General features: G+C 47.0%; 1 protein-coding gene across 1 annotated transcript in view; it reads left to right on the top strand.

Annotated features, from left to right (window-relative positions):
* Positions 1-26,719, top strand: part of Chd1l (chromodomain helicase DNA binding protein 1 like) — a 58,079-nt gene that overhangs the window by 3,273 nt on the left and 28,087 nt on the right. Inside the window, 9 exon segments of the mRNA XM_028854075.2 lie at positions 6,394-6,506; positions 9,124-9,230; positions 9,735-9,849; positions 10,831-10,862; positions 15,304-15,385; positions 19,156-19,318; positions 22,689-22,844; positions 23,453-23,545; positions 25,172-25,268. Coding sequence (XP_028709908.2) covers positions 6,394-6,506; positions 9,124-9,230; positions 9,735-9,849; positions 10,831-10,862; positions 15,304-15,385; positions 19,156-19,318; positions 22,689-22,844; positions 23,453-23,545; positions 25,172-25,268 — 958 coding nt within the window.

The raw sequence follows: 26,719 nt of genomic DNA, 5'->3' as shown, positions 1-26,719 counted from the left end.
GGGATATTAGGTTATTTTTAATTTTTACTTTCTTAAGTAACACTGATAGATACTCTCACAGCTAAATATTAGTTATGGATTTAATATTAATTTTATCATTTTATGTGTATGAGTGTTTTGCCTGCTTTTATGTGTATGCACATGATTGCCTGGTGCCCATGGAGATCAGAAGAGGGTATTGGATCCCCTGGGACTGGAGTTACAGATAGTTGTGAGCCACCATGTGGGTGTTGGGAATCCCAGGTCCTTTGCAAAAGCAACAAGTGTTCTTTTTTTTTTCTTTCTTTTTTTCTTTTTTTTTTTTTCGAACATTTTTTGTACTTTGCGTTTCCTGGACTCACTTGGTAGCCAGGCTGGTGGAACTCACAGAGATCCGCTGGCTGCTGTGCTGGAAAGCTCGCCACCACGCCACGCAACAAGTGTTCTTAACCCCTGAGCCAACTCTCCGGGCCATAGCTATGTGTGGGGGACCAGCTCCCACTTTTTCCCCAGGGTACTCTTGAGGAGTGAGGGATAAGAGATTTAGATAAAAATATAGAGGGGAGAGAGACAGATAGAAACACAGGATAGCCTCAGGAGGGCCTAGATCGTTATCCACTGGCCCTTTCTGTCTCTTCTAAAGGCTTTTTATAGGAATGCCAAGGGGTGGAGCAAAGACCTTCCCTTAGCACAGCCAAGTGCAGACCCTTCTGATCATCACCTAGTGATCACACACGTGGTCAGGCAGTCCTCTAATGCAGCTCTGTTGGGTAAAGCAAGCTCAGATCTCACTAGGAAACCTTTGTGGGCCTCTACAGCTATGGATGTCTAAATCCTCTAGGTAGTGTGTTTAGAATACAGAGGGCAAAATGTTTGTACATTTCCTTACATTGAGCAACACTGGTAACTTCTAATTTGAGAAGTTAAAATGGCTATTTTATTGTTTACCAGAATCTTTATTTGGTTACTAGTAATGGTGGACATTTGGTTATTTATCTTTGGATTCAAAAGGCACCTCAGGGCTTTTTTGGTGTGATAATATACAGGCCGACTTTTTTGTTGTTGATTGGTTTGGTTATTCCGTCACTTTGGTCCTCTACCTGGGGACAAGAGAGAGACCAACCCAGACCCCAGAGGTTAGAAAACACAGTGTATGTCCCGGTTCCCATGGTTCTGTCATGACTTGGCTGTATGGAAGCAAGCGTGTGATTTGGAGCAGGCCAGCCACAAGCAGCTTGGAGTGGCGTTGATGTGCGCTCCTGGTTTCTCTCTTACCTGTGGGTTTTGGTTAGGATGTGGAGCATCTGCGTTGGCATGGACTGAGGTGGGAGGTGATTGGTTGTTGGAGCTGCTGGTGCACTGGCCTGTTTTGTTTTGTTTTCTGTCTTCTTGTTCATGGAGGCAGCCACGTTGATGGTGGGCCAGTTCTGTGGTTCTGATTCAGAACTCTACCTACATGCTAACCACAAGGCCACTCCTCCATCCTTTTGACACTTTATTGGTGACCTAATTCCATGCATTAAACTCATGTCTGTCTAAATGCCTTAGGGCAATTTCTGTCTTTGCACTTGACTCTTAAATGTGAGTGCTGTTGTCCACTTTTCCCCAGGGATGCTGACTTTGCGAACTAAGATGTCAGTTAGGTGTCGACATCTGTCCACCCAGTCAAGATCCACGGCATTCCACTGCCGTAAGCTCCTCCGCTTGCCTGTTGATAGCTAGACTCATTTCCTTACCACCGCCCTCTTGATCCCTGGCGACCACTGTCTTTTGCCTCTTTCGTTCCTTTTCCAATTTTTCTCTTCCTCCCTCCTCCCCCTCTCCCTTCCTCTCTCTCCCTCCCTTCCTCTTTTTCCTCCTGTGCTGGGGATTGAACCTATGGCTTTGCTGAGGTGGGCAAGCACTCTGCCTCTGAGCTACCTCCCAGTCCTGTCTTCTCTGTTTCTGTAATTTTGTCACTTTGAGGAGTGACATACACTAACTAGTTTTAAGCGACACATGACTCCTGTCACATGGTGTGTGATCTCTGGAGGTGGACGTTCCCCACTATTCTGTTTCTTCTTCTTCTTCTTCTTCCTCCTCCTTCTTCTTCCTCTTCCTCCTCCTCCCCCTCCCCCTCCCCCTCTCTCTCCCCCTCCTCCATGAGCAGCATGGATTTACCACAGGCTGTCTACCATCTCTACACCAAAATTGATGTGAATTGTTCCCAGTCTTTTAGCTTTCGCCTGTCTCCCCCTAGGGTTGAGACCATTTATATACTGGTTTGATGTGAAGATAAGTCTTTATTTCCCTGACCAACACTGGGGAGTGCTGTGCCTGGGTCATGGGCTGGTTGCGTATTTAAAGAAAGCATCAGTGCCAGTGTTTGTACCCCCCCCCCCATTCTAATAGTGGTGGTGATGTCTGTAGTGGTTTGAATGTGGACGTGCCTATTGCTTTGCCTCTTTGTCCCCCAACCCCTTCTTCTGTTTGTTTTTGTTTTGTTTTTGAAGACAGGATTTCTCTGTATAACACAGTCCTGATTGTCCTGAAACTCTGTAGACCAGGCTGGCCTCGAACTCACAGAGATCCACCTGCCTCTGCCTCCTGAGTGCTGGAATTAAAGGTGTGCGCCACCAGCTTATTTTGCCCAATTTTTAACTTGAAATTTTTTTTTCACTTGGTGTTTGAGTTCTTTTTATATTCTAGAATAATAGGATTTTCTTTTTGCAAGACAATTATTTTGCTCAAATTTATCAGATATATAGTTTTTTTGCTTGCTTGATTCTGGTGTCAAATGTAAGAATTTGGGCCGGCAAGATGGCTCAGTGGGTAAAGTACTTGCATGCACAAGACCTAATGATCCGAGTTCAGTTCCTGGATGTCACAGTGTGGTTGGAAAACCAGCTCTGAGAATTGTCCTCTGACCTCTGCAATAACTCATGTGCCTGCACTCACACATACATGTACACGTATGTACAAATTGAAAAGGAAAAAAGAACTTGTGGTCTCTTTACAGCTCCTAAAAACTCTTTGCCTCCCTCCCACCACAACCAGCGTTTGTGATTTTACATTTGAACCTTAATAGATTTCGGTTTTCATTCAGATTAGTGTAGTTCTCTCCCTTGAGACCTCTGCGGTGGATTATTTAGAAGCTTCCTCGTAAGTGTGTTGTTTCCTTTGCAGGAGTTCGAACCTTCTTTCTTACATCTCTGTCAGCAGCTCCCAACTTGACTGTATTGTGATCAGCTCCTTCACATCTCGGGGCTTGCCTGGTGGCCTTCCGTTGGGTGTATGCTCCATGGCGTCTGAAGAGAATGTGTACTCAGTACTTCTGGGTGTCAGTGGGCCTGTGGTCCTATTTGGAGGTGCTTTGGGAAACACATTTCCTTGTTTTTTTAGCATCCAGAGGCTGACCCGACTTGCTGGGACTTCCTGTGCTCCATCCATAGAGCCAGCAACTTTGAATCTCTTGGCTTCTTCTTCTTCCCCTGCAGTCATCCATCGCTAGTGCTTTTCATTTTGTCTGGCAGTTAGGGGGGGTGGGGCTTTGGGGGGAGGCGGATTGTGAGTTGGGGCTGGGCAGTGGTAGGGGCGACTACGAGATGTCTCAAAAACAAAAAAAAAAAATTGTCTGCAGTTAGGATGGTCTTCCATCCCGATGAACTTAGTCTGGAAAACCCCTCACAGACATCCCCAGAGAGGTAGCTCAAAGCCGTTTGATTCTACATCTTTTCAAGCTGACAGTATAGACCAGAGCACTTTGTATGTTAAACGTTACGGTGCCTTCTTCTCCTGTTTGAAAGTTTTTAAGTCTTCTAATCATCTGCAGGGATGGTGGTCTCAAAAGGGAAGTTTTTCAGACAGGCCTTGAGTTTTATACCCTGGAGGCTTCTGCAGGTTTACCGTCTTCTGTTTTATCTACAACTCTAACTTTGTTCGTGTGCCCAAAGTATACATTCTCCATGTTTGTGCAACTCTTCTCTCTCTCAATTCTCACTGTAAATCTGACTGAAAGCAGCAAGCAGAGTCCATGCCACAGCCTCAGTGCGAGGCTGTGTTGAAACTCCCTGTTAAACATCTTAATCCAGCCGGGCGGTGGTGGCGCACGCCTTTAATCCCAGCACTTGGGAGGCAGAGGCAGGCAGATCTCTGTGAGTTCGAAGCCAGCCTGATCTACAGAGCAAGATCTGGGACAGGCACCAAAACTACACAGAGAAACCCTGTCTTGAAAAACAAAACAAAAAAACAAAAAATTTTAATCCATTACTTTTGAATTCAGCATCAGGACCCCGACAGAACAGAGCTTAGTTAATCTCCCAGCGTGCACCAGGTAGAGTCTTGTCCATCACTGCCCCCACCCCACACCCATAGCCTGACCTGCACTCCCGAATTCCTGCTGGCATTCTGGTCTTCTGGGTGCCCAGCAGCATGCTGCTCACAGGACACTAGGGCTCTTAAAGCCATAGCTCTAGGCTCTCAATGTCCCTCCTGCAAACCTGTTCCACAGACCACACGTCCAGAGTGGCCATAGCAGTGACCCCATTTCTTGGTACCAGTTTTCCAATGTGAGTTGCTTTTCTTACCTCCGTGACAAAATATCTGAGAAAAATAATAAGGGAGGAAGGAAGGATTTATTCTGACATATGATACGGATATACAGTCCGCTGCCGGAAGCATGGTAGTTGGAGCGGGTCCCGGCGATGGCGGTAGGAGTTGGGGGTCAGCACCTGTGGCGCAGGTGAGCTTGGGTCAAAGGTGGAACCAGGCTGTGACCCTCAAGGTCCGCTCCCCAGTGCACTCCTCCGCTTCTTCCAGCTAGGCCGCATCCGGTCAAGCTCCCACGACCCGCCTGAATGAACCAAAGACATAAAAAGGAAGGACGCCACTGCTCCTAGGTGTGCTGGAGGAGAGGGTTTGTAGACAAAAGGGAGAGCATAGCCAGAGGCAGAGACACCTGGGAGAGTCCAGAGTGGACATGACCAGATGGAGCTGGGCCCTGTGAGGAGAGGGGCTGAAGAACCAGCCTGCCTCCATCTTAGGCTTAAAAGTCAGCTTATAGTAAAGACAGACTAGGTTCATTCCTGTTTATGATTAAATCTCTGCTCCTCAAGGATTGGGCTGCGTCCTGCCTGTAACCTTAACTACAAATGGTTCTGAAGGACCTGTTCCAGGAACGGCGATCATGTCTTTGTTTTAAAAAGTTGTTTATAACCATCTTGCAACCCTACCTTTGTTTCAAAAGGCTGTATAGCGGCCTGTTGTAATGGCTACCTTGTTACGCCCACCTTGTAACCATGGTTTTATTCTTGTGCTCGGCTCCTGGAACCCCGCCGTTTTGCCCTCCAAATCCTCCATTTTGAAGCCCTCTACTCCTGAGCTATAAAATTCCCTCACATTCAACACTGACCTCTCAAACCCCGCCTTAGGGGGAGGCAGCCCATGTATAGGAATAAAAAAGCTTGCTTTAATTAATTGCTTGTTGTAATTAATTTGGCCATGATGGTTCGGGTCGGTGGTCTTTCTCCTCCCATCTTGTGGATTAACGGGGAGGGGAGAGCAGCTGCCAACCAAGACAGGCGGCCAGGGACAAGAGACAGGCCGAGAGAGTAGATGAAACGACCAGGTAACCAAAACGGCTGGATCATGCAGGGAAGGGCAGCCCAGCCCCAGGGCTGGAGAAATTTAGGGTAGGGGTGGGGTACGCCAGCCAGAGGGCTCTGGAGAGCCTGAGGATGGCAGGGAGAACCTGGCACCCGCTCCTGCTTTGATATGTTAAACAGGGCACCTCAGCCCTCTGTCCCCGGTTTGAGACCTAACAGTACTCAAACAGTATCTCTTACTGGGGACCAAGTGTTCAAATCCATGAGCCGTGGAGGACATTCCACATCCAGGCGCTGTGGGATGCTCCTTATGAAGTACTGTTTCATGTTGAAGCATGGTCTGAAGTAGTCCCGTCCATACATCTTTCCTATGATGCACAGTTCGTGTGCCGTTAGTCGATGAGCTGTTTTTTAGTAATGCTCATTTCCAGGAGTGAGTAGTGGTGTGGGACCCGGGCAGCAGATGTCAAAACCCTGGAAGACTTTCTGTCAGCTGGACTAGGTGACAGTGACGGCATGCTTCAGGAGTTTGAATGAATGATAGATAGTGACCGAGTCTGCATAGATTGCTGAACGGCAGTGGTGGCGACGCCTTAATCAGCATCGGGGGCAGAGCAGTGATATGTGAGTTCGAGCCAGCCTGGCTACAGTGAGTCAGAAAGGCAAAGTAACAACAAGAAATGTCTCGAAAAACCAAAAAAAAAAGAATTAGCTGGAAAGTGAGCAAGTGCTAGGCCTGGTCAGGTTGGGAGTGTGGGAGCTGAGGCTGTCTTAGAAGCCGAAGCCTGCTGAAATCTCAGTTCTTCTGACCGCTTCTGTCTTGTATTTCTAGGCGTTCGTCTACGCTCTTATCAACTGGAGGGAGTCAATTGGCTAGCCCAGTGCTTCCATTACCAAAATGGCTGTATCCTGGGGGATGAGATGGGCCTGGGGAAGACCTGCCAGGTATGCCGCTGTGGAGGGAGCCCAGTTCACCTCCACACAACTCGTGGTCATCTTTACCCGCTCACTGCAACAGTGCCTGCTTCTTCCCAGGGTGGGAATGCGGAAAGTCACATGGGAAGAGCTTGCAGTCTTGGAGTTGCTCTTTCCAGTTTGGGTTTTTAAAAATTGTGCCACCACCATGGTTTGACCTGTTTTGCTGTTTTATTTTATTTTGTAAACATGTGTCTGGGAGAAGACATGCCTTAATTAGGAGAACAGTGAATGGGCCTGATCCGGGGCTTTTCTCTATAGACAAGACATTTACCTGCCCCAGCGTCAAGGTGACTTCAACCACCTTAGCAGTCCTTTATGTGGTACCTGCTTTCTGGGTCTCTCTCAGGATAGCGTAGGGTGAATTATAGTACCCTGTGGTTTCCAAATTCACTTAGCCAACGGATGGCCCAAGGGAGGCAGCATAAAGCCCAAGACCTGGGGAGTCAGGGGTGGTGGGCGTGGTCAGGAAGGTGACGCTGCTGTCAGGCTGATCAGCAAAACTGCCTTGGGTTGGTTGACATGTCATGTGTGGGTTTGGGTTGATCGAGAGTCCAGTTACATCATATCACATGGTTAATCACACAGGTTTACCAATCTAAAGAACATTGAACTCAATGTCGTCAGTATACACGGCAAAGGCAAGCCGATTAAAAACCATGTGATAGGCATTTCCCGATCCAGAGAGGTTTCACAAGTGACCGTAAGGGACAGTCAGGGGTCTTATTGGTCCTTTTAGAAGCTAACTGCCCCTTCCAAGACTCACCCTGTTCATACAAAAAGGCTCAGTCTGAAGCTGTGCCTAGGCTAGCCTGGTCTCAGGTTGGAGACTACCTCATTTAAGGCAGGCACACCTTGCTCATCGATCTAGGGGTCACTCAGAGAGCAGCATGCCCTGGAGAGGGTAGCCTGGCTGCCTTTAGGACCCAGCCTTAACAGACTCTTGCATCAGTGAAGGCCTCTCCATGTGCCCCCTTGGTCCCAGCCGTTGTCCCGTTGACCTCATTCAGAGCAAGCTCTGCTGGTCTTTGCCTTTCAGTCCTTAACTTCCCCCAGGTATGCCTCCTCCAAATCTGGTGTGGTCAGTTCGTTTAGAAGTTCTGCAGTTATAGCATGGAGATGATATTGGTCTGGTGTGCCCTTGTAATATTTCTGTCTGGTGTTCACACCGGCTTAATGCCAGCCTCATAGAATGAGTCAAGGTGTGTCCAGTTTTTAGGAGGAAATGATGTAGAATCAATTTTCTTTCTTCATGTAATGCTTCTTAGAATCCACCCGGGACTACAGACTTGTTTTGTTGGCCTGTCTGCTGTGTGGTGATGGACATACACGTTCTCAAGTGGCATCTTGAGAGCAGCCAAGGAAACCAGCTTTGGTGCAGCTGAGTCACTCTGAGAAGCTTGCCCTGGGCAGTTTGTGCTGAGAGGTCCAGTTACATAGACGATTTTAGGAGGAGGTTATTTCTGCTATAAAGCAAGCACTTTTTAAAAGCTAGCTACCTGTAGCTTCTCCTCCAGATTCCAGCCATGGGCATGCACAGCAGTGCTCTGCCGCTCACACAGTGTGAATTTCGTTAGTCACATAGTGCCATTGTAATTTCGTGTTTTATGTTTTGCAAATATCCTAATTTATCTAAGTGTTTTATAGGTGAGGAGTGGGGGACCCTTACTGTGCTATGTGGAGAAACCTTGATAAAATCTTGGCTTTTGGCATGTGGCTTCTTAGGGTTTTATGTTTAGGATTGCCCTCCCACCCCAAAATACCTCAGCGTTTGGGCACAGCATCTCCTCATGTCTCCCCAAACCCCCACTTTCTTCAGAAGTGTATGCAGGCATGTCCTGAAGGAAGGCTTTGGGCTTTACAAAGACTTTCATTCACTTATGAGGGTAATTTATTGGGATTTCCCTATTACAGTATGTATTCCAGGAAAGCAAGGAGTTTTGTCTGCTGTTATAAAACTGGGACTCAGAGAATATCCAGCCAAAAGAACAGACTCTTACGTACATGTAGAAGGAAGGAAAGCTGTAGGGGAAGAGGGGAGGGGTTGAGGAAGGAGGACCCATCCTCATCAGGTGAGCCCAGCCAGCACAGACAGCCACCACGTGTGGGCCATTTTTTACGGTCATGTCTTGGCATGGCTGGTATTTTATTTTAGAGTATTGCTGAGCTGACCTCGTCCGCCAGGTTCCTTGTTTTCCTTGATTTCTATTCTTTCCTGTTTTTTTTTTTTTTTTTTTTTTTTTTTTTTTTTTTTTTTTTTTTTTTGCATTAGAGGTTCAGTTACATAAATACTGGTCCTCACAGCTTATTAACTACTTAAGTAACTGAACGCCTTAAATCCCTTTGGCAAGTTTACTGAGGCTTCCTTGATTCCCTAACATGGAAAAGATAGTACATAATTTCATTGTAAGACAAGTTACACATAGATGTAGGTGAGTGCGTGTGCGTGCGTGTGTGTGTGTGTGTGTGTGTGTGTGTGTGCACGTGCGCGCGCATATGCATGCATGTTCTGGTGGTTGTGAGGACTTTGTGGTTATTTTTCATGTGGAACTGGGATCAGAACTGACATTTTTTTTCTGTGTTCCAGACTATCGCTCTCCTCGTTTACTTGGTGGGAAGGCTGAATGATGAAGGGCCCTTTCTGATTCTTTGTCCCTTGTCTGTTTTGAGCAACTGGAAAGAAGAGATGGAGAGGTACAGAGTAAACTCGATGACATTTTATTCTTTGCATTGCTTAATGGTTGGTGTAGAAAAGATAATAAAATAATAGTGCCTTACACAACTCATGGATTTATTCTAGAAATTGAATTGAAGCATGGCAGGTAGACACGGCGTCCAGCACAGGAGGGTCCAGGTGTCACTGCTACTGTGTGCCAGTTCAAAGGCCGGTCCTCGTTTTTAGTGACATTTCATGGACTGAAGGAGAGCCATCCTTCTCCTACTGATGTAGAAAGTGACTAATGTGGGGAAAATTTCCTTTGACCTGACGCCAGTGTGTGACCATTTACATCAGTGCCTTACCTGAGGCTTAGCTGCGACCCCAGGGCATGATTTGGCGTCCCCGGACTCTTTCTGGGCGCATGGCCTCCCAGGGTCTGTGTGCACAATGCGCTGTCTCATCAAGTGTGGTCTTCCAGGTGACCCACCCTGTCGCATGAACCTAACATTTGCTCTGTTCATCTCTTTTCTTTGCCCCAGATTTGCTCCGGGTCTTTCCTGTGTGACATACACGGGTGACAAGGAGGAAAGAGCCCACCTTCAGCGAGACCTACAACAGGGGACTGGCTTTCACGTGCTGCTGACTACCTACGAGGTAACCCTGTGCTTCCCTAGCAAGGACTCCTGACCCGGGCCGAAGAAGTCGTTAAAGCTACCACAATTCTGTTTAGACAGAGCGTACTTCCGGGGGTCTGCGGGGAGGGAAGTGACACTTCCTCACATTCTCACAGAGGCTCTGTGACGGGAGAAGCGAAGGATTATGGGGCCGAATGTTGGTTAGTTTCCTTCCCTCTTATTCCTGCTGCTTCATGGGGCGTGGCCTCAGAGGTGGCGCCCGGGCTGCCTCTTGGCTGATGACCAGAAGGGCTGAAGAGAGGGGCTCTTGTCTGGTAACTGGAGCACAGGCATGGAGGACATGCAATCCCTCAGGGTTTCCAGTGCTGTGATGAAACGCCATGACCAAAAGCAACACAGGGAGGGAAGGGTTTATTAAAATCTTACACTTCCGTTATTCCATAATATTCCATCACTGAGGGAAGTCAGGGCAGGAACTCAAGGCAGGAGCTGATGCAGAGATCATGAGGATGCTGCTCTCTGGCTTGCTCCTCGTGGCTTGCTCAGCCTGCTTTCTTACAGAACCCAGGACCAACAGCCCAGGGGTGGCATCACCCACAGTGAGCTGGCCTCCCCCAACCCCACACATATCCATCGTCCGTCAAGGGAACGCCCCATAGCCTTGCCCAGGCACCTCTGGGGATGGGGGGGGCACTTTCTCAACTAGGTTCTCTCCTTCCAAATGCTTGGCCTGTGTGAAGTTGACTTAAAACTAGCCAGCACACTTAGCTACAGTCCCATTGGAAGTTCTTGTTAGACGAAGACCTTCCCCTTAGCCAGACTCCCTTTGGTTTGGACTTAGAAAGGATGCTCAGAGCTTTATGTCTTCCTCAGTGAAGGAGAGGCAGGACCAGACTGCTGTAAGTGGAGAGAGTTACCAAGACAGAAGTAGCCTGTCGGCACTGGAGTTTCCTGGCACTGACCTTTTTTTTTTTTTAACTTGTCTGTCTTTCTTTTTCAGATTTGCTTGAAGGATGCCTCATTTCTGAAATCGTGAGTAGGCTGTACTGCCCCAGGAAGTGTTGCATGAACCATAGTCGTGTGCTCCGTTCATACTGTGGTGTTCTGCTCCTCGCCCGCGTCTGTCCTGTTTTGAAGTATTGATGGCTCATGTAGATTTTAGGACTTCTGATTAGTGTTTTGTTTCCTTTAAGTAAAGATATTATCTTTAAGTTGAGGGTATTATCTTTTCCATGAGAGGAATGTATGTTTTTTTTCTCTTTTTCCTTTTTGTGTATTTTAATAGAATTGTATTTGATGGAGGATACTAGAGATTAGAACCAGGGATTTGCACACGCTAGGTAAGTGTTCCACCCATCATGAGTTAACAGTGCCCCAGCAAGTGGTCTGTCTTCCTGCTTGCCTGCCCTTCCCGAGTGTGTGTGTGTGTGTGTGTCTGTGTCTGTGTCTGTATCTGTGTCTGTATCTGTGTATTTACCTATGTGTGCAAGTTGACTCTTTATCTCCCACTCTTCTTTCTGCCATTGTGTGGCATACTCCAGACTAGCTGACCCTTGAGTGTCTGTCTAATCCCTTTTTTTTTAATATATATGTATTTTAAGATTTATTTATTAATTACCTACACAGTGTTCTGCATATATGCCTGCAGGCCAGAAGAGGGCACCAGATCTCCTTATGGATGGTTGTGAGCCACCATGTGGTTGCTGGGAATTGAACTCTGGAAGAGCGGCCAGTGCTCTTAACCACTGAGCCATCTCTCTAGCCCTGTGTGTCTAATTCTTGTCTCTCTGTGTCCAATTTTGCCATAGAAGTGTGTCTAATTCTTGTCTCTCTGTGTCCAGTTTTGCCACAGATGCACTATCACATCGGCCGGCTTTTTACCTGGGTAGCAAGGATCCCCTCAGGCATCAGGCTTGCACACCACGTGCTGTTAGCTGCCGAGGTGGCTCCCTCACCCCGTACATGCTTGTTGGTCTGTCACTGGAACGACACTGTGAGAATGCTCAGCAATACCAGGAAAGTCGGTTCCAGAGCGAACCTACAAAATCCAGTTAGGGAGTGGGAACTGTCCCAGGGCTCAGTGGTTAGAGTGCTTGCTGTCCCTTCAGCAGATCTGAAAGAGCACTCGCGTCACCAGCTCATAACCACGTGTAACTCTAACTCCAGCTGCAGGGGAATCCCTGCTTCTGGCCTCTGCAAGCACCTGTACTCATGTGCACATACATGTAATTTTAAAAACTACATACACAGATACCTAGAAGCCTGGCGGTAAATATGGAATCTTGAAGGATGGTTAACTAGGGTATACATGTTGAGTATCTTATATAAATGATCCCATCGAAAGATCACAAAAACCAGGCCAGCCAGATGGAAAAGCAGTTACCAGGCAAGCCCGAAGACCTAAGTCCAGTCCCCAGAAGCCATGTGGAAGGAAAGACCCACTCCTAAACTTCTCCTCTGACCCCCACGGGTGCGGCCGCCGTGGTGCGCATTTGCTTGCACATTGTATCACTCTCTTGCACATACACATATACCTCTTCTATATACTCTCTCTCTTCCTCTCTCACTGTCGTGTGTGTGCTTGCACACACACACACACACACACACACACTCACTAAATACAAATTTAAGAACTCATAAAAACCCCCTACTTTACAGATAAGGAAGATAAAGCTAGGTGAGCCACAGAGGCTGACATCCTCACTTGCTTTCTGTTGCTGTGATAAACACATGACCAAGGCACACATTACACATTACAGTTCATCCCAAGGGGAAACCAAGGCAGGAGCCTGAAGCAGATATCACGGAGGAACTCCGCTTGCTCTTCCTGGCTTCCTCAGCTAGTTTTTCTTATACAGCGGGCCTAGGGACGGCACTGCCCACAGTGGGCTGGGCCCTCCTGTATCCATTAACGATTAAGAGAATGCCTCACAGACGTGACCACAGTCCAGTCCTGATGGAGGTGATTCCTCAGTTGAGGTTCCCTCTTCCTGGATGTGTCAGGTTATTACCGCTAATGTTAATCCGTGGCAAAGCAGGCCTCCAGAGCCGGCACCCGGTGCGAGCAAGCCTCTGTTTAAGTATGTGGCTGTACTTGAGTGTCGCTTTTCTCAGGAGAAAGCCTGTCTTTCTATCTGAGGTCATCTGTTCTAAGCACATCGGTAGAAGGGTTTAAGAACCTAAATAACCAAGGGACATTTATTTATGATGTTGACTCGTAGTGTGAATCCCACAACATAGATGTATTCTTTCAGCGTTAGCTAAGATGGTATTTCCCATTGCTATGTTGTACATACTGAATATGGCAGGGAAATGTAATGTCTGTACTAAAGAGATGCGCTATGGACATTTAAGACTATGCATGCTAACAGTAATAAACGGCTTGGAATCTTTTGGATGACAGACATACAACGTCTCCCCGGGGGCCTCTTAAGGACATCCTTTGATGGTGATGTGACCCACTTTTTTTTTTTTAATTTTTTTTTTAAGATTTATTTATGTATTATGTATACAATGTTCTGCCCAGCAGAAGAGGGCACCAGATCTCATTACAGATGGTTGTGAGCCACCATGTGGTTGCTGGGAATTGAACTCAGGACCTCTGGAAGAGCAGCCAGCGCTCTTAACCTCTGAGCCATCGCTCCAGCCCATGACCCACTTTTAATGTGCCCACATTCACTTTCCTGTAGCCGTGTTTCATTTAATAAGTATTTTTTTGAGATCTCCATGTATAAAAATGTGTCTCCTTCAGGGAACCAGGCCACCTGTGTGTGGAGGTTCCGTACTGCGGGCAGTGGTGCACTTCCTCTCATGACCGTTGTCCAGCTGTGGGGACCTTACACATTCTCAGTCTTAGTGTACCCTGCTCCCGGTCCCCTGGACCCTTGTGCTCTCCGTGGACCCAGCCCTCCCCCATCTGCAGGCCCCTGTGCTCCCTGTCGTTGATGGGACTGTCCTCCTCCTCCTCCTCTTCTTCTGTACCTTCAGGAGAAGACTTCCTTTTCGTAGGTCAGCCTCTGCATGAGGTCTTTCTCTAAGTTCTGAGGAATTTTCTTTGATTCCCATGGTTTGCCGGTCTGCCTGCCTGCCTGCCTGTCTGTCTGAGATAGAATCTTCCTAGGTAGACCAAGCCTGAGGATCTGAGTTCTAGTCTAGAACCCACCTGGGACAGAGAAGAGAATCGACTCCTGCCAGTTGTCCTCTGACTACACACACACTGTGGCACACGTGGGCCCCGCCTCATAAATCAGTGTAAAAAATGAAGATATAATGTAATATTCCATAATGCTTTCTAGCAAAACCAACAGTCTTAATATGTTCTCCATTTTACTTTATGTTTGATTTTTTTTTCAATTTTCAAGGACATATTTATGTTTTATTTGTTTGGTTTTTATTCACTTACTTCTTTGAGACAGTGGTTTACATGGAGCCCTGGCTGGCTTTGCTGTACAGCGAAGGCTGGCCTCAAAGTCCTGGTGATCTTCTACCTCTGCCTCCCAGGTGCTAAGATTTCAGTTGTGTTCCCCCGCACCCAGCCATCGTTTGTATTACAGTGACCATATATGCCTTATTGGATAGCCATGTATTTTATTGCCTATTATTCGATATTTAAGTCATTTTCAATTTTTGCCGTTTTAAGTAATATATCCTAGAACATATTCATGCATAAATATTTACCATATTTGGGGAGGTTTACAACAGTTTCCCAAAAGTATGTGTTAAAAAATGTGCTTCTGTAGCCAAAGCGTAGTCGTGCTCTGTGCCTGTGACCCAGCACTTGGGAGGCTGAGGCAGGAGGATTGCAAATTTGAGGCCTGCTTGAGCTGCACAGTAAGACACATGCAGTGTAGAAATGTATGCATGTGTGCACGTGTATGTGCTTTGGTGACTGACGCTGATCAGTTGCTCTTGCTTAGCTGCTATACAACAAATCACGCTCTGCAGTGGTCACTGAGGACCTCGGCCAACAGGCAGGAGGCACCAGGCCTGGTCTCTTTGAGAACTTCTCATTAAATCCCCCCTTTGTCTGCGGTGGCACAGCCGTCTCCTTAAGTTTTCTAATGGGTTTGAATCTCACTGTTACTTCTGTGAGCCTGACCAGATCACCCAGCCTTTCCCAGCTTCATCTCCCTGTTGGTCTGACCCTGTCTAGTCACTGTGTTCTCTTGGAGTAAACACTCAGAGCTGCAAGTTCAGTACCTGGCACGTGGTTATAAATGGCTTTTCCTTTCTCTCTGGCTTTGGCTCCTTCCTGCTTGCCATCTCTTCTGTCTTGGGGGAAAGCCGCTTGCGCGTACCCCCTTACACAGCTGTTGTCCATGCCCACGGCTGCATCTCAGTGGGGAGGGGATTCAGACGTGTTTCTGAGGCCAGGCTGGTGGTTCGTCTGTCTATCGATAGCTGGAGCTTCACAGTGAGGTGGTTGTGAGACGTGAGTGAGCTGCACAAAGCTGAAAGCGGATTCTCTTCACAGCTTCTCTTGGAGTGTTCTTGCTGTGGACGAAGCTCATAGATTGAAAAACCAGAACTCCCTGCTGCACAGGACACTTTCAGAGGTAAATTCACAGGGTAGCCTCGGCATTCACCTAACTGCCTGCTGTTGGAGATAGTCGTTTAAAGAGTGCTTTTAGTTTTACAACAAAGATGTGCAGAAGATACAGAGATGCCCCTCATCTCCCCTCCATTCATGTCTTCCCTCATTTACCAACTTCCCATCAGAGCAGTGAATTGGTGGCAGGTGTCAGAACAGTGTTGACATTGTCACTCAGAATCTGTAACTCACAGATTCGCTGTTGTGAATAAACTATTGTTGCTGTTGTGGATGCTGCGAGGTTGGGAGAAATACATACTGACATCTCCCCACGACGGCAGTCTCCTGCATGGTAATTTCGCTGTCCTGACAACACTCTGGAGCCCTGCTTACTTGTCCCTTTGCCAAAGGACGTTAGCCAGGGTGCAGTGGTGCATGGGTGTAATCCCAGCATTTGGGAGTGATGGAGGAGGGCTGCACAGTCGGATCTTTCTAAAAAAATAGTTTAGGCCGGAATAGCATGGATTTAACTGAAGCTTTCCTTGTTTAGTCAGATTACGGCAGGGCTAAGTGTTTGTGGGGGCACCAGGGCAATGTCTTTCGCCTTATCTTTCATAAGATAAGGTTTGTTAATTTCGGTTATCGAATAAGACCCCACCCCAGTAAAGTGCATTGTGCTTTTGGAAATGTTTCAGCTCTCTTTGGATCATCTTGAATTTCTTTACAGAAACAACCTCACCATGAATCTCTGTTTGCAATAGCAGATATATTGGACATATTGCCTCTCCCCAATTTACCTTTTAAAGAATTTAATAGCTCACATGAAGACCAATCCCATACCACTGACCATCACCTTCATCATTTATGTGGTCTTTGTCTGTTATAAAGTATGATACGTTGTTCTCATCTTCTCTTGGCCTCTCCCACTTTTTTGGAAACATGGGAATGATTTGCCAGGTTTTTTTTTTTAAATTATTATTATTATTTATTTTCTGAGATGCCCGTGAAAAGTAGACCGTCTTTCTCCTAGTTGAAAGGCTTGTTCATTCATGAGGCTACACATTAGTTTTTGTGGTGACTAAGTTGGTTCCCATGCCATAATAAATCACTTACATCTAGTGGGCATTTGAAAGGAAACCTTTGATCTGAGTTCTGTAGTTCCTGGCCTAGAAGTTGCAGTTTGGGGAGTTTGAAAGCAGATTCATTCTCCGTAGATTGTGCCCCCTCGTAGGGCTTCCTCTTGCTCTCTGGTGCCGTCGCCACTTCTTTTTAGGGACTCTTAACAGTGTCGCCTTCCCGAAAGGTTTTTCTATTGGTCCGTTTGTGCTGCTTGAGGGCAGTACCGCAGGCTGGGTCATAATGTACGGACATTTATTTATCATAGTTCTGAAGGCTGGAGAGCCAGGGCAAGGTTTTAGGGACTTTGCACTGTGTTACGTGGCAGAGAGGTAAGAGAGAGGAGAGAAAGCTAGTTCAAGGATTCTTTTGAAAAGGCCGCTTTTCACAAGGGGCTCCTCTGACCCCGTTACCTCCTGGAGGGACACCTCCTGGTACTGCCACGTTGGCGGCGCTGTACTTTGGGGGGAGCACATTCGAGTCATAGCAGTTGCCATATCCTAGGTGTCTGTCCTTTAAGAGAATGCCTCATAAGCTCCTGTGCCAATTTACTGACATATGATGAGAGAAGAGACAGGTCCCGCAAAGGGAGCCCAGGCTGGTGGCTTTGAAGTGGGCAGACCGAGTTCTGTTGCCGTCTTCAGAGCCTGCGCTTCATATTCCTCAGGAAATTGAGGCTCGGAGGGATGGAGCGAGGAAATTGCTGTGGGACACATCAGCGTCCCTTATTAGGTGAGGTTTGGATAGCAGATCACTAGATGGTTGACAAAGAAAATACATGTATTTAGGTGGGGCATGGTGGCACAGGTCTTTAATCCCAGCACTTGGGAGGTAAAGGCAGGTGCATCTCTGTGAGTTTGAGGCCAGCCTGGTCTACATAGTGAGTTCCAGGGTAGTGAGACATCCCCCCCTCCCCCCCAAAGAAAATAAAGAGCCAAACAACCAAACAAAACCATTTATTTACTGGACTGAAGAGAAGGAATGGGGATTCTGTCTGTTTTTTTTCCTCCCTTAATATTGTTTATGCGGTTGGAAGTGACCTAAATGTGAAAATGGGGAGTTGATGCTGGGATTTATGTTTCATACTTAACAGTGCATTTACAACCAAAGCTGCCATAAAAAGTTATGTGGAAGAATATTTAATATTTAGTAAGGAATGTGCTTAGACAGTGTTTATACGCAAACCTTATAAAGTGCTATAAAGAGAGATTGCCTTTGATTTTTTTTTCAACTGTAAGTTCTGATGCCAAAGTGGACAGTACTTTGAACCACAAACTGAACTCAGTCTAGAGCTAACTGTCCAGCGGTCACCTTTGTGCCCCTCTGTTCTTGGACCACCTCGGCTCTTCTCTGAATAGCCTTGTAAAATCTGGCTACTGTGCTTAGAAAGCTCAGTCCACGTAGTTGAGGTTCTTCAAAAACATCGTCCGACAAGCAGAACAGGCACGCGTGGGTAGATAATCGATGAGCATTTCAGAGAGAACACAAGGAGCTTGCCCACACCTTTGTAATCAGCTTGAACTGGTCGTGCCACACTACTTTTCTTAGTACACAAGCAGTGTGTTGTCTTACGATTGCTCCCCAGCCAAAAGATAAGAAAGGGAAAGAGACCGTAACCCACTCCTGCATTAACACTTCAGTATATCTAGTATATCGTGTGTGTGTGTGTGTGTGTGTGTGTGTGTGTGTGTGTGTGTGTGTGTAGTGGCCGCTGTGTTCTTTTTATTTAAAATAACCTACATGTATGGAATATGGCTTTTCTATTTTGTTACATGAATTTTCATGGTTCTTATTATGTCAGTTCAGAGATTGACCATCCTCGATCTGGTATCTTTTTTAAATTTTGTTTGTTTTGTTTTTCAAGACAAGATTTCTCTGTGTAGCCCAGACTGTCCTGGAACTTGCTCTGTAGATCAGGTTGTCCTCAAACTCAGAGATCCACCTGCCTCTGCCTCCTGAGTGCTAGGGTTAAAGGTGTGGGCCACCACCTGGCGTTAATATCTCTTGTTAATAATGTTTTTCTTTCTTGTTTTGAGCAAAGAAAACAGATTTAGTAAGGAAGACGAGAAAGAACTCCCAAGAGTACGGAGTTGCAAGGGAGGAATACTCTGTTGTTACTGTTTTTCTTAACTTTTAAATTTCATTACTAATTACTACTATTCAATTGCTGATAAGGAAATTTCTTATTTTTGGTTTCCCCATTTGTTTCTGAAAATTTAAAAAAGTCTCTTCTGTTTGGGGCTGTCATGTGGTATAGAGTTCAGGAACATCCAGAAGTCTCGATACTCCACAAAGGCGCTGTTTTGGTATCGGTCTTGCTTTTACCTGTAGTGGAGGGTCCTAGTGTGTTAGCGCCTTCAGCTCCCTGTGCATGCATTCTGGTCTCTGTTGCTTCGGTAAGCTCCCCCACGGAGGGTGCATCCTGTAATTTAACTCTCCAAGATTGGGTAACAGTAATGTGTTGAATACTTGCATCCCTACACACTCTTTGTAGGGCCATTTCCTGCTTCTTATAGCTGAAACCAGAGTCAAGTCCTCCATCAAGTAGAACACACAGCCTGCACCCGAGCCTCCTGCCGTCATACTGTGCTCATTCCCGTTGTCAGGCTGCTCTTTGTTGGGCCACCCAGTCTCTCCTCCCGGTGTGGGGACTCCTAATTTTGTTTGTTTGTGTTTAAGTTCTCAGTGGTCTTCCGTCTCCTGCTCACCGGAACTCCCATCCAGAACAACCTCCAGGAGCTCTACTCCCTCCTCAGTGTCGTGGAGCCCGATCTCTTCTGCAGGGAGCAGGTGGAAGATTTTGTTCAGCGTTACCAGGACATTGAAAAGGAGTCCAAATCAGGCACGTTCCTATTGGTGAAATTATTAAGGCCACTCCACGTAGTTAAAAGGGAGGTTTATTTAGTGGCGTAACTCACAAATGAAGGGATAGGTAGTCACAGGGTCTGGGAAAGATGTATCGCAGTCCGGCGGTGTTTTCTGGAGAACTCTGCTCGGTCAACCTCCAGCGTCCAGGGTCCAGGAACCAAGAGAGCCCGTGCATCCGGATCTCGGGTCTTCAGGGTCCTCTCTCGGCCCTGCTTTGTAGACATGACAGTCACCGAAGCCTCATTGGGGGTTGGAACTTCCAGATCAAGGTTGGAATGACTACCCACTACAGGTTCCTGTCTTCCTGATCGTCCCCAGGAAGGCTTGGCACAGATGTAGATGGAAGAAAGACAGCCAGAAGACCGGGGAATTGAAGAGCCACAAACAGAAGCCCAGGGGTAGATGCCTCATGTCTTCTTTTAGCTGCCTGTGCTCTGTAGCCAGAAGTTTCTTGGGTCCCGCCCGGCCCCCTGCAGTTCAGACAGATCTCTCTCACCCACAGTCCTGGCTTACACCCAAGTAAACACACAGAAGCTTATATTTACAAACTGTATGGCCTATGGCTTTAGCCACTTGATAGCTAGCTCTTATATCTTAACCCATCTCTATAAATCTATACTTTGCCACGTGCCTCGGGTTTATCGGTATCTTTACATCTTGCTTCTTCTGCTGGCGGCTGGCAGCATCTCCTTTGTTTTGCCTGTTCTCCCTCCTCCTCTCTAGTTGGAATGTCCCGCCTAACCTTATTCTGCCTTACCATTGGCCAAACAGCTTTATTTCTCAACCAATCAGAGCAACACATATTCACAGCATACAGAATGCCATCACCCATCAGTGCTCGACTCTCTGGGACTCATAGTTCATTTTTGGAAGAGGTAGGAGGGTGTCTACTGGAGGCCCATAGCGTCATTCAGTGGTCCACAGCATCGGTGATTCTTTTTAACCGTGCACCAGAATCAAGAGCTTAAGAGAGATAGGATGTAGCAGTATGTGGTGGCGGGGAGGGGGGTTGAGGGGGTCCGTCTTCATCATCCTTTGTGTGGGGGCGGCTTTCCCCTGTACCTCTGCCCTCTGTCTCATAGAATTATCTGACTGTCCCTGTGATATTACCCCGGATGCTAAGACAGTATTTTGATTCTGCATGTATTGAGTAGGTATGAGTTGGAGGAGCACTTCCCAGTAGAAGGCCCCAGACTACGGGCTAAAGATTTCTCCCATGCAGCTCCCATGGTTTGAGTTGCCAGGTAATTAGCTGGTGACTTGTCCTGCATATTTTCTTTTCTGTAACTGGCAACCTTATCACGGAGTGTCATTCTGGTTTAGGATGGTTTTTGAAGTTCAGGATACCCGGTGAGGGAACAAACGACGCGAATACTGATGACGTTGCGGTCAGCTCTGTGGCTCGGAGCCCGGCCTCTTGGAGCTGCACTTGACTCTGCTGATAAAGCGGGTGGTTACTTGCCCACCTTTCTGAGCGGCGCTGCTGATCAGTAGCAATACATGCAAAAACATCCCGGGAACAAGAGAGCCTCCAAAAAGCAGGATTATTAGTAAGAATAGGGTTCTTCAGGGTTCGCAGTTCCTGGGTTCAGAGCTGGTGAGAGGCCGAGAAGGAGCTGAGATCCCAGAGAAGGAAGGAGGACAGCCAGAGCTCCGCCTGTGGCATGGCTTGGGTTTTTTTTTTATACTGTAGAGCGATGCACGTTCAGTGGAACATGTGTGTGAACTTTGACTTACTGTTGACACCTAGCATGTGTATAGCTTTATGAGGTCCAGTGTAGTGTTTTGAATTGTGTATACACTGGGTAGTGATCAGCTCAGGTAATTGGCATGTATATCATCAGTTGAACTTTTATCATTTCTTGATGATGAATTCTTTCCAATGCTTTTTTTCTACCAGAGCATATTTCATCTGTGTGTGAAGTTGTCAAAGAAGAAAATCAGTACAGGTGTATAATTGCTTTCTTTTTACTGCTTTGAGCTATAGAACACAGCATATGCTATACACTTAAGCACACAGTATCAGTAGTTGTTAGGGAAATGTAAATCAAGGCCACAGTGAGGACTAGAAATCAGGCCCAGTGGTGAAGAGCACTGGCTGCTCTTCCAGAGGACCCGGGTTCAATTCCCGGCACCCACATGGCGGCTCACAACTGTAACTTCAGTTCCAGTGGATCTGATACCCTCTGACCCCGGTAGGCATTTCACGTACATGGTGCCTTTATATACATGCCAGCAAAACATCGATATAAATAAATGAACAAACAAATAAATAAATGTAAAAATATAAAAAAAGACAGTGAGGTACCACTCACCCTAGTGGAATGGCTATTATCAAAGATGCCCCCCCCCCAATCACAAATACCAGTAAGAATTTGGGGAAAGTCTATATTCACCTCACTGACGATGGGGTGAATATAAACTAGTGTAAACAATACAGTCCTAAGGTACCTCAGAAAGCTAACAATACAACTGCCATACAATTTAGCAACCCAGATTGGTTCCAAAGGAAATTAAACCACACCCGCATGCCGCACTCTTCACAGTAGCCAAGATAGAGCTAAGCTAAGTGCCCACCATAGATGACTAATAAAGATCATAGAGCACAAACATGCTGCGGGATACCGCTCACGGAAACACCCGTGAAGGTTCTCCCTTCCGGGGTAGTGACGGAAGAGTTTCTCTGGTCAGGCTGGGTGGCATCGGCACTCAACAGCTTCCCAGGCAGCCATGAGAGGGAGACTTCACAGGGCCCTGTGTTCCCAGACCTGCTGGTAGAGAGCTGCCAGTGAAGTGTATGTAATTCTCACTTCTCGAATATATCTTTGACATTTGCTCGCTCTCTCTCTCTCTCTCTCTCTCTCTCTCTCTCTCTCTCTCTCTCTCTCTCTCTCTCATGTCGCACGTGTATGGAGGTCAGAGGACAACTTGTGGGGGTCATTTTTTCCCTTCTCCCACATAGGTTCTAGGGATCAAACTCTGCTCATCACGTGACGGCAAACACCTTCACCCATTGACTGTCCTGCTGGCTCTCAGCACTGGATTTATTTATCTTATTTTAGTAAATGGGATTTATTTTGCCCAACTGACTGATGAAGCGTTCAGAGCGTTTTTGAGGTAGACTAGGATAAGCCATGATGTTTGGTAGATTAAGTATATTAAACACATTTTTCAACTAACAATATTTTCAACCTGGGATGAATTTACAGGGACATAAACCCTGTTGTAAGTTCAGAAGTGTCTGTAATATGAAAGAAATCATTGTCCTGACTCAGAATTCAGACCGAATGCTTTCTAGTTGTTGAATACCTCGATTTTACATTCTAATATTTTTCCTTATGCAGCAAGTGAGCTACACAGACTCTTGCAGCCATTTCTCCTGAGGCGAGTGAAAGCTCAGGTAGCCACAGAGCTTCCCAAGAAGACAGAGGTGATGATATACCATGGCATGTCAGCACTACAGAAAAAGTACTACAAGGCCATCTTGATGAAAGACCTAGGTATGGGACGTGTCTGTTGAGAAGCTGAGTGAGTGTGGTTTTCATGCCGGAAGTGCTCCATGATCAGGCGCTCTCCTCTGTACAAGAAGGGGGTGGAGTCTTAGATTCGGTTCTGGAGGCAGGGGCTCTCCGACCGTTGTTACGCTTTCCTTTTTCCTCCGGCCTCATCCCCCTTACTGCCTTGAAGCAAGCACTTCTAAGTGCTCGAGTCCTGCCCTCTGTCTTTCCAGCCCATTGGATACTTAACGAGCTGCAAAATGCCGTTGACTCAAATTCCCTGGGAGGAATTGGGAGTGAGAAGGGGGAGACAACAGTGTGATCTCCTGATGGCCATTTTGTAGTTGTCCCTGGCCTCCAGAACAGTTACAGTGGGAAGTGTAGATGTCTGGAAAAAGGGTCATCAAGGTCGCTACATTCAACTCCTGGTTTACTGGTCCTTCTTAGAGATGGCTAAGCAAATGTCACAAGGTGTCCAGTCCCGTCTGGGCGGTCACACAGGTCTGAGGTGTGCATGATTAAACGTCCGAGGCTGTGGAGACTTTGAGGGGCAGGGCAGGGGGCGTTGCTCTGGCAATCCATCTTTCTTCCTGTCGTCGTTACAATTTCAGATGCCTTTGAGAATGAGACGGCCAAGAGGGTCACCCTCCAGAACGTCCTCACGCAGCTTCGGAAGTGTGTGGACCACCCGTATCTGTTCGACGGTGAGGGAGGCAGGGCGCCGGCCCTCCACGTTGCTGTTTCGGTCTGTGACCCAGGCCGCGGCGGGGTGTGCCCTTCGCCGCGTCTGCGTTTGTGCAGTTTGTCATATCCGTGTCAGCGGACCCGGCCACTCAGAGTTCTCAGTTCTTCCTGATATCCTTGGAGATGACGTTTTTCTTTTTCTCTTTGACTCCAAGATCCAGTCTCTGATCCTGCGTTGTGTTTGTCCCGAAGGCAGACATGTTCCTAAGCTTTGCTCACTGACTTGTTTTTCTCCCAGCATTGACGGTTCTGGAGAATCACAACCAGCGGTTCTCCAGAGCCGTCGTCGGGGTTCGTCTGGGTGTTTCCCCCCAGTTCCTTCCTCCTCATCTTAGCACACCAGGCCGCCCTTCCTCACCAGCCGTCTCCATGCTGCCCTGCCAGCGGCTGTCTCCCTCCGGGGTCCACCCATCCCCCAGAGACCTGTGGCACAGCTGCCAGTGCTTCCCGAAAGCCTCCCCGGCTCCACGGAACAGCTGTGTCCTGCCTGCCTGCCACATCTGCGCCTCTCCACTGTCCTGGTCTCACTGACTTCCACGGTTCTGAGTGCACCTTAGGCCTCCGCCTGGGGGTTTGCCGGGTGTTGTTTAATTTTTATTTCAGCTGGGACTTTTGTTTACATTTTTCTTTTCCTTCCTTCCTTTTTCCTTCTCTCTCTCTCTTTCTTTCTTTCTTTCTTTCTTTCTTTCTTTCTTTCTTTCTTTCTTTCTTTCTTCCTTTCTTTCTTTCTTTCTTTCTCTCTCTCTCTTTCCTTCCTTCCATCCTTCCTTCTTTCTTTCCTTTTCTTTTCTTTCTTGTTCTCTTTCCTTTCTTCCTTCTTTCTTTCTTTTGAAGTAGGTCTCACTGTGTAGTGTAGGATGTTCTGGAGCCTGCCATGTAGAACTCACTGGCTTCAAACTTGTGGAGATTTGATCCACTTGCTTCTGCATTATAAGTGCTGATGTAAGTGCCTGCTCCAACACACCCAGGTTGTCCACTGGGAATTTTTAAATATGCTCCAATTGGAAGCCCAGGGACAGTTCTAAGACTTCTGGGCATGGGGTCTGTATCATAGGAAGGCCTAGTGCAGAGGTTTGTTACCGTCAGGTAGGGGTTCCTAATGCTGAAACTGTTTAAACAATTCATAGAATCTTAGTTCGATGCCCATTAGGGTTTTTGATTGTTTTAATGGTTGGGAACATGTACATTTTCAAGGAAGTTCTGCAGGTAATTCTGACTGCTATCCCATACCTACCTTAGAATGTATATGCCATCTCTGGATGTGTTTGTTGATTCGCTTCCCTAGAGAGCTCAGACTCCAGTTTGGGCTTTCTTGACTGTTAACATCGAGGTGGGTTGGCCCCTTAGGTAAGCTTTTATGTTTACTTTTCTTTTGGGGTATGCCTGCTTTTGTGACTGGTGTCAAGAAGTATTGAGGTCCTCATACAAACACATAATCATAAACTTCCCTCAAGCACAGAAGAGACTTGGCACACCCAGTGTAAGAAGTGTGGGGCTGCTTTGCTGGTGGCCAGCTATCAGCATCGCTCCTCAGGGAATCTGCTCCTAGCCGGCACATTAGTGGAAGTGGGTTCTTTCTTCTCTAGGTGTGGAACCAGAGCCCTTTGAAGTCGGAGAGCACCTGATCGAGGCCAGTGGGAAACTTCACCTGCTGGACAGGCTGCTGGCATTTCTGTACTCCGGGTAGGCAACAGGTTCACATTACTACTATGAGCTAGTAACCATCAGAACCCCAGTGGTGAAGAGCTGACCGATTTCTGAGAAGGATCCAGGTTTTCTTTCTTCAGGGCCTTGATTAGGGTTCCACCTTCTAGGCAGCGATGCCCCTAGCCCCTGCCATCCCATCCCCCTTACCCCTCCTCGGTCACCCCTTTGTTAGGATTCCTGCAGCCATTAGGATCCCAGTTCAGCATGGGCAGTGTCCTCTGATAGCTGTGTGACTCATCAACTCATGGCAACCTTATCACTCTGACCTTGTTCTGTTCCCCCAGGACAGAGACAGGGTTGCCTGTTGGAAGCTTGTGTTGAATCAGTATCTATCACAGGGGCTCAGTTAATGTTTCTTCTTGTTAACCCATGGGTCTTGGTCTAACCTCAAGGGGATCTTGGGGGACGTCTTCCCAAAGACATGAATTGAGTGATCTTGTGTAATAGTATTTGGCTTCTTGGTGTTCAGCTTGTCCTGCATGAAGAAAGGGAATCTAGACAAACCCCATATTCTTGAGGATTTCAGTTTATTCCTTTGAAGGAACGACCCCAGGTATGACCTGAGATATAAGAAAGTTGCCCATTAGGAATATGCAGGATCAATAATTGCATGTTAAATAATTGTTTGCCATGCAGTATTTTATTGGTTAGAGCCAATAAAGGGCATCTACTTGTCAGATCTGAAGAATTCGTGAATTCTTCATGCCAGATTTTTTCCATTTCACAGACCCAGAAAGGTTGTATGTCCAAGGTCACCTGGCCAGCACATGGAGGTGGTGAGATTAGGACCCCCCTCCCCGACCACATGCACATTTGGGGTTAAGTCTTCTGGGGGGTCTCCTTAACAGTTGTGGTTGTGCTGAAGCTTATTGCACACAAAAAACCGGGTTAATTCTTCTGATGAGAATTTTGTTTTGGTAGCATGGTGCTTCTTCGTTCATGAAGTTTTGAAACAGCGCCCAGCTAAAAGGAGCTCTAGGCTTGACTCCATTCATTCGTTGCTGTTTTTGTTTATTTTATTTTTTTGTTTTTGTTTTTCGAGGCAGGGTTTCTCTGTGTAGCTTTGTGCCTTTCCTGGAACTCACTCTATAGCCCAGGTGGGCCTCGAACTCACAGGGACCCACCTCCCAAGCGCTGGGATTAAAGGCGTGCGCCACCACCGCCCGCTTGTTTATTCATTTTTGTTGTTTTGAGACAGTGTCTCCCTGTGTAGCTCTAGGTGGCCTGGAACTATCAAGTACACATCAGTGCAGACCCTGTTGGCCTTGAACTTGAGATGGTCCTACTGCCTGTGCCTCCCCAGTGCTGGGATTTCAGACACGAGCCACCAGTGTATCACTTTGACTTCGTTTTTTTATGTGTGTGACACACACACACACATACACACACACACACACTGGCCCTTGACTTCATTCTTTTATTTTTGA

Source organism: Peromyscus leucopus, chromosome 6, assembly GCF_004664715.2.
Source record: "Peromyscus leucopus breed LL Stock chromosome 6, UCI_PerLeu_2.1, whole genome shotgun sequence".
Taxonomy (NCBI): domain Eukaryota; kingdom Metazoa; phylum Chordata; class Mammalia; order Rodentia; family Cricetidae; genus Peromyscus; species Peromyscus leucopus.
The sequence above is the reverse complement of the archived record's forward strand: the minus strand, read 5'-3'. Positions and strand labels throughout refer to the sequence as shown.